The sequence below is a fragment of the Lactuca saligna genome, chromosome 2, assembly GCF_052625555.1.
Source record: "Lactuca saligna cultivar CGN05327 chromosome 2, ASM5262555v1, whole genome shotgun sequence".
NCBI classification, from domain to species: domain Eukaryota; kingdom Viridiplantae; phylum Streptophyta; class Magnoliopsida; order Asterales; family Asteraceae; genus Lactuca; species Lactuca saligna.
Window position 1 is genome coordinate 193,095,390 of NC_136418.1, and position 8,461 is coordinate 193,103,850.

Here is an 8,461-nt window from a genome sequence, read left to right on the forward strand (position 1 = left end):
TAGCAAACGGGCAAGGTTTTTTTTTAAGTAATGTAATTATGGGTTGAAGAAGAATCTGATCAGTCTAGAAGCCATTTGTTCTTGTACCAAGCGACAGCAATAACATACAAGAAGATGCCACCGGTGGTACCACCACCAACAGTGAATAAAAATTTGCGCATACCAGTTTCCTTGTCAGAAGGGGTGTCACCATTGAAAAGCTCAATGGTAATGTTCATTCCAAAGGCTCCAGCCATGACCACGAGTGCCCCTACTATAAGAGTCGCGGTTGAGAGCATTACACCCATTTGCAGAAGATGGTTCTGCTTGTCATCCAACATGATGTTGATGTAGTCTTCCGTGTCGTCAACATACTCCCTCAGCTATACACAATTGCAAATTTATCATTAAGGAAAATGATGATTGATGTCTGATGATGGGTTGGATATATGTATACCGTCGATAATTTATTCAGTGTACCGTCAATCTGAACAAAATAGGCCTCCAACAACATTTCAAGTTCCTCAACATCATGGTGCTTGTTGATAACGCTTCGTGCATTGCTAGTTCGGGTCCCACGACTATCTCTGCCTCCAACAAATTGGTCCTGCTGAATATCACCTTCATTGGCTTTCATACTAGCAACTCTGATATCACCATACAGTTACACACATACAACTATCAGAAATGATTGAAACTATAGCATCACAAGCAAGATGTTGAAAAAGATACATGTGAACCTCTCATCATCATCATCATCATCATCATCTTCCATTTGTGACCGAAGAACTTGTTCCACAGCAGCTTGCTCGCTAACCGAAGCATTGTCGAGTTGCTGCTGCTGCTCCATCTTATCAGTCAGATACATTTCAGCCATATCTTCATCATCATCAAGCAAGTGCTCTAGCTCGTCCCGAACCTAATTAAATCAGTCTCAATCCATCATAAATGAAACCTCTTAAGACCAAAATTCAAAGCACATACAAACCTTTTGAACACGTCCTGTTATAGCAACCAACCTACTTTTAATCTGGCGAACACGTTCCAAATTGAGAGTATTAATCTTAGTGGTCAACTTATCCAATGCTGGATGCGCTTCTTCATCCAATGTCCTTGCCTACTTCAGGATGATGATAACTAGATAAGAAAAGAAACAAGTTTACCAGGTAAAATCCTTAACTTTTCACCTCTTTTTCCAAGGAACTGCAGGCTGCCTCTAGGCATGCCTCAAGTGCAATGAACTCAAATTGAAGGAGTTTCAGTCCATCTCTGCTATCAAGAGAATGTATTCTGTTGGCTGTAACCTCTCTGCTGGTTGAGGCCTTTGACTGTGGCTCTCCCAGATCATACAGATTTCTCCACTCCGTATCAAAATAATTTGCCCTTCCCTCCTGTTACAATGCCATTTTAACATCACATAATTAGGATAAAAGAATATCATGCTAGTTTCTATTTATTTATTGATGCTTATTAACCAGCTCTACATTTTAACAATCAGAATAACAGCTGCAAACTTCTTAACTCAATGTTACACTTCTACTACTCAGAATAACAAGTTTACAACTCCTTGATGTAATTTTAACCCAAGTATACTTTTCCTAAACAAATGCACTTGAAGGGAGATGACCATATGTCCTCTTACGGTTTTACCCACAATCACTGCCACCTAATTTTCTCCTAGATATATAGTAATCCTATCCCTTGTTGTGCTACCAACCCCAATTCTTCTGCAATCACCCTGTGTGAACTAAAATCATACCCTTCTGTACTTACAGTTTATATAGGAACAGCTTATAGAGGAAACTTTGCAATCAAATTAGAGCAGCATTCTGAAAATATCAAAATATATTAATGAAAATCATATGGACATCATACAATCTCTAATTCAAACAAATTCAATTCAACCAATTACTAATTTTACATATCCAGAAGCCTTAATATCATTTCTTTACAAACTACAAGGATAACAGATGAGAAAACGTTTGTGAATCTTATTATCTAGACAAGGCAGAGATGAATGTAGAAATTTAGAGAGTATCTATATATATATATATATATATATATATATATATATATATATATATATATATATATATATATATATATATATATACTAAATGACCTGAGATGCAGTTGCGTGATGATGCCGCACGATACAGCGTTGGAGCTCTTCGACGAGAGGAGCAACAGATGGATCTTTGGAATTAAGCAAAAGCACCTCATGTGCCGTAATTATGGCCTTAATGTGCTCCAGATTGATGACGATGGCCCGTTCTCGGCCAAGTACGGTGGAAGGATATGATAAAATAGGGTCGAGGATACGAAGATCGCGCGCAGGTAAGCCCGTTCGCCTCATGACAGTATGCTTACCGGCCTCGACAACTTGGGCCTGACCCATTGAATCAAGAAGGAGCCAGTGCCTCACTCCAGTTGCCTTCTTCCTGAGTGCCACTCCACCAACGTTCGTATGTGAGGCAGTTCGAGCGGGGTCGTCTTCTTCTGTGATGGTATCGACGGCATTGTCTTTCGACAGCGGAGGACGACGGCCCCTCATCGAGGTTTTATTGGCAAAAATGGCAAAGGACAACAGTTCACTTGTCTAAAGTTTTTGAAAATGTATTGTTATCATTTTCTTTATAGTTTATACTTTATTTTATAAGAGCATTGATAGTTTTTTACATTTATTATCAGAAAATCTTTTATATAATTTTTTAATATTCCGAAAGAAGATACTTTTATTATATTAGGTTCAATTATAATATGTATCATAATGTTTTTCATGATGTGAAGTTTTTGGACGTAAATATTTGTAGTATGATAGATATGAGAATTGTCCTAATAAAGTATGAATATATGTAGCATCTAGAAAATTATCATTTATCAATTTTAATGGAGCATGTGTGGTTAACTGAAAATTCACATCGAGGGTACCAAACCTGCTTGCATGGTTATTCACATCTTGTTTGTGATCTTCGGCCTGCCGATCACAAATAGAAGTGCATAATCTGAGATTAAACACGATATTGATAAAATTTAATAAATCTCAAAGATCTAGGAGATTCATAGTTTGAAATTGGTGAATTGTTTTTTACTTACCTTCATAAATTCGCAATAAGATTATGGCATCACTTTATGAATTGTTATATTGGATCCTAACCTTAAATATTAATTATGGGTTAAAATATAAAAAATTTATATCAACTAACTAAAACTTTTTCTTTCATATAGATGTTAGATGATGCTACTGCTACTCAATCATCCACCAACAACTTCACTCTACTATTAATCCTCTCTAAAGAGAAACTAGTTGGTCCAAACTACATGGACTGCATGCGAAATCTCAAGATGACTCTTCTATAAAAAGGCAAAGAATATGTCCTCGATAAAGCTCCTATCGAAATCAATTAGTCAATTGCTACTCCAAAAGAGATTGTTGCCCACAAGAAACACTATGACGACTCAACTAAGTGTTAGGGTGCAAAGTCACACTTGGATGTATTTTGTGCTTGGCCTCTTGTATTGTGTAATAAGTTGTATTTCCTATAAATAGAAAGTGAGCGACACTCTTATTAATGTAATGTTCATTTGGAGAGATTAGTTTTATAGAGAGAAATAGCAAGACCCATTTGTACTATTTCTATCAAAAACTAATGAGAGCTTAAACCAGATTTATTTACTCCATATGTTCATGATTTGTATGATGATTCACTAGATCTAATCAATTCCACATTTGTCATCATAATCAACACCACTACAATTGGTATCAGAGCGGATGTTCTTGATTTGATCATAAATTAATCCATGATGACATTCTAGATTTGGTGATTCTTCATTTGATCTTTGATCTTCATATTTTAGAGAGTTTGGATTCTAAAAATCGAATTCCTCATTGATTCTACTCATAATTCGATTTTCTTCACTAGAATTCAAGTGATTTTTGCTTTCTCTTTCTAGAAAACACATTCAAAATCACTTTCTCTTTCTAGAAAAACTCAAGATCTTATCGATTAATCGAAGATGGTGTACTTGGATTATCATTCTTGCATTGTGATCATTGAAGATGTGAAATACAAAGTCAACGAAAATCAATTCTACGGATTATTGTTGAAAGGAGGCTTGATTTCATGGAATATTATGGTTAATATGAAGAAGACGACTTCTATTTATACGATAAAATCGAAAACCCTAAAAGAATTCTGATTACTGAAGGAATGTGTATTGATTACACAATCTCCTGCTCTAATACCAATTGTTAGAACTTAGTTTAATCAGGATCGTTAGATTCTATGCATGCAAACAATTAAGAATGTAAATATAAACACAAATATGGCTTTGAATATGTCGTATGATTAATGCTTCAACGCATCAGAAGAGCTCGACTAAGAACTTCGACTGTAGAGGCGTTTAGGGTGTAACGCCCGTACATCCAGTCTAGTCAATTTAGGGGCAATAGGGGTCGAAAACGACTTTTCAACAAAAGATTATTAAGAATAAATAATCTCAACCAAGTTTTATTATATGTTACAAGGTTTCCGTACATATAAATAGCCTCAAAATCCGAGTTATAACGAAGAAGTTATGACCCGTCGAAGTTTTACGGCAAAACCGGCACGACATCGGGAGACGTAAATAGTGAATTTATGATAGAGCTTCTTTTAGCCTTAGTAATCTAAATAAAAGTCGTAGAATATGTTAACTTGAGAGCGTCCATAAAAAGAATGCCTAACTCTGACTTCTTATGAGGAAGTTATGATTTTTCGAAGTTTCGGCTTAGCGGTGTACAACCTGAAGTTCGAGTATTAGATCGAGCGTTTTTTAGCCAACACAACCTAAACAAGAATCGAAGATCTCATTATTAGTAGCGTAACGATAAAAAGACAGACGAAAATGGACATCGGATAAAGAAGTTATGAGATTTTAACGGATCAATCATGTCCCGGGCTGTTAAAAATATAACTTTAAAAATAAAGTCAAAATTAGCCGACGGAGTCTAAACGAAAGTTGTAGAGTACGTCTCCACCTACACGTGGATATAAATAACGTCAAAAACGGAGTTCGTATGAACGAGTTACAAATTATAATAGCATATTTACGTATTAAAATAAAGTATAAATCATATATACGTACACATATATATACATATGTATATATCATTAGAAAGGTATCGACGATGCGGTCATTATAAGACTAATGTTGAGTTCTTTCGACATTAGTTTAGTGCAAATATCTTTAAATCTATTTAAAATAGTATTATGAAGGGGTGTTTAGTTGTTTATATAAGTAATTATGGAGAGTAGTTTTTGTAATTTCAATTACTATAAATAAGAGGCTTGGACTCTCATATTTCTTGCACCATTCTCTTGATTCAAGAGTCTTTCTCTCCTTATCCCCCGAGCATTTCGATCCCTCGTGATTCGACTTCTCTTTCTGTAGTTTTAGTATAGTAAGGTGAGCGCTGAAGCGCTGCACGAATCTTTCTTAGAAAGATTCAACGACGAAGTTCTGCCCCTGCAGAGCCCGACTCCTAGCTAAAATCCCCTTGTAAGTAAGTTATGCTTACCCTATTTAAAATGTAGTTTATATTTAAAATTAGTATTGTTATTATAAATTTATAATAAATATTTGAGCTATTATTATGACTTATATAAGTGCCGTTATAATATCTTTTTAACTACTCGCGGTACGGGCAATCTGGTTTAAAGGGCTGCATATGGTTGTTGGATTTCAGAAGTGTTATACGCTAAAATGATCATGCCCTCCGGTGTTTTATGTCTGGTCCCTGTCTGTACATAGTGGGTGGAAAGTATTGTTTAAACGCTTATATAATAATAATAATAATAATAATAATAATAATAATAATAATAATAATAATAATAATAATAATAAGACTAATAATTAGTCACGGTAATATTAGACTAAAATCTAGTGGTGATAATACTAGGTTTCGTTGAAGGAAATTATTTTAAAGTAAACGAAGCGTTGTCCGAGTACCGAGTCACCACCTTCTCAAGTGAGTGCATAGTTACTTTCAGCTTACACATAGATATGAACTATTTTATATAAATTACCTGCTATGTGTGCATATTATCTGAATACTTGCTATCTATGCTGGATGAACGTTTTATACATGTTTTCAATGATTTAAATTGTATACGTATTTTATATCTACAAAATGTGTTGGGTAAAACATGGGTAGATGTAATAGTTGCTATAGGAAAAAAATAAAATAATGAGAGGCCTCGTTATAGATGTTAATGATGATCCAGTCATCTAGTGGAGTATAGATGACGGCCACGGACTATTCTAGACAGTCTAGTGAAACACTAGCAGGCTCGCAACCTGTAGGTGTTTATTCGAACTGTGTGTTTATTTGAACTGTGTGCTCACCAGATGTACTCCATCCCCCACATGGTTTCCTTAAGGACATTTACGGCTGAGGAATCCCCTAGCAGTAGTGTCCATCCCGATGATAGTCCTTAGACTAGGTCCCTTGTGTTAGATGTCTTAGGGACGTAAAGTGAGGATAACGGGAATGCGTAATCGGGTTTATTTGGTTTGATAAAGTTAATAAACTTATTTATTGTGGGTTGAAAACCCTATGTGCTCACTAGGCTCCCAAGTCTGACCCACTCAGTTTCTTGTATTACAGGTAGTGGTGCATGAGCATAGATGTGATGTCTTGGGATAAGAGATTAATGGATTTTAGGCCTGTAAATACTGAATAATGTAGTAAGGCCTATGTTGTATTGTTTATACTTATGTACTGTATCGAACATGACATCCCGAGTCTTTTTAATGAAATACATTTCTATGGAAATGCTTTTGATAAATCTTTATCATAATATTGTTTTGGGACAAATTCCGCAACTCTTTTATTACAAGATTACTCTGATTTTGAAATAAAGTATAAACAAAACCGGTCTTTTTTTACCGTGATTTTGGGGATGTCACAGTTGGTATCAGAGCATTAGTTTAAGGAAACTAGGAATTTGTAGGATTTCTAGACTTAAACTTAGAATGCTAAGCGATGATTGTGAGGTGTGAGCACTAGCTTATTTTAGGAATTATGCCTAAAATGCTTTTATGTGCTAAATGCTTTGTGCCTGACATGCTATTATTTGTTCGGATCTATGGTCTGTTGCCGACCGGATCTGGAAACCTTATGTGTTTAGAATTCTAAGCGTTTAACTACGATATTAGAACTAGCATATAAACGTTTCGGAGTGATAAGGATGATTTAAACGTCAATCCTAAATAAAGATCTAGATTCACCTTATTCGGTTTATAGATCAAGATGGCCAGGACCCGTAGCGGAAATGTAAATGCAAATGGGAACCGAGATTAGCCCCTAGTGATACAGCAAATACCAGTCGTAGTAGAAGTTGCACCCGAGCCAATCACGATGGTCGGAGTGCAAGCATTGATCCAGATGATGTTGGATCGTCAAATGGAGGAAACAAGGCGTTTACTTCAACAAGCTCGAGAGGAAATTACGATGCCTATTGAACAGCCCGAGCTGAATGACAGGCAGTCTGAGGAAGGGAATGACAGCAGGACCATTGGGCAAGCTGATCCCTCGGTGATTAGGAGGAACTATCATGATGAAGGAGTCGAGAGGAATGGATGCAAGTACAAAGATTTTCTAACTTGCAAGCCATCGAATTTCACTGGGAAGGAAGATCCAATCAGGGTCATGGATTGGATCTCAGAGATGGAATTGGCCTTCATGACATGTGGTTGCAAAGGCAAGCTACAAACCACGTTTGCAGTACATCAATTCAGAGGAGGCGCTGTTCGCTGGTGGAATACCCTAGGGAAGACTTTGAGCCCCAATGAGCCCCTGCAACTGGCATGGGCAGAGTTTCTGGTGCAATTTAAACGAAAGTAATGCTCAGCTCAAAACTTACTCGAGCTAGAGAACCAGTTCCTGAATTTAAAGAAAGGAAGCATGTCAATTGATGAATACACCAACAACTTCACAGAGAAGATGGAGTTTGCCTTGCGCCTTGTTCCGGATGAGCTGACGAAAATCGACCAGTACGCAAAGGGACTTCCATGGGAGTACGTGGTGCCGGTGCGTCGGGCACCTACTCTGGAGGCAGCTATCTGGGCTGCCAAGTCTATGGAAGATATGATTAAGGGAAGAGCTGCCAAAAAGATTGAGGTTGGCGAAAAGAGGAAGTTTGAGGGGTCTACGAGGCCCAATAAGAAGATCAAGTCTGGTTCAAAGGAGTTTAGCGGAGGAGGAAACAAAGTGAAAAGGTGCGAGAAGTGCAAGAAGAATCACTTTGGGAAATATAGTGAAGAAGTGACTTGCTACAAGTGCGGGAAGACCGGACATTACGCCAACGAGTGCACCGCCAGCAAAAGGGTGTGTTATGAATGCCGTGAAGAAGGGCATGATGCTAAGGATTGACCGAAAAAGAAAGAGGCGGCAAGACCAAACATTCCGCCAAAACCAAAGGCAAGAGCATTCCATATG

General features: G+C 37.0%; 1 protein-coding gene across 1 annotated transcript; it reads right to left on the bottom strand.

The window, feature by feature from the left end:
- Nucleotides 1-2,573, bottom strand: LOC145028699 (magnesium transporter MRS2-3-like). Its single transcript, XM_078977463.1, has 6 exons — nucleotides 2,102-2,573; nucleotides 1,167-1,370; nucleotides 968-1,096; nucleotides 720-898; nucleotides 437-626; nucleotides 1-362 (listed from the first exon to the last, which is right to left on the bottom strand). Exons 1-6 carry the CDS (start codon nucleotides 2,531-2,533, stop codon nucleotides 60-62), a joined length of 1,437 nt encoding a protein of 478 aa, XP_078833589.1. The 5' UTR covers nucleotides 2,534-2,573; the 3' UTR covers nucleotides 1-59.
- Between the last annotated feature and the right edge of the window lie 5,888 nt (nucleotides 2,574-8,461).

Coding starts and splice junctions, on each gene's coding strand:
- LOC145028699 (XM_078977463.1), bottom strand. CDS start 2,533: ATGAGGGGCCGTCGTCCTCCGCTGTCGAAAGACAATGCCGTCGATACC. Junction 1,371..2,101: donor ATCACGCAACTGCATCTCAG/GTCATTTAGTAT, acceptor GCATTGTAACAG/GAGGGAAGGGCAAATTATTT. Junction 1,097..1,166: donor GCAGTTCCTTGGAAAAAGAG/GTGAAAAGTTAA, acceptor ATCCTGAAGTAG/GCAAGGACATTGGATGAAGA.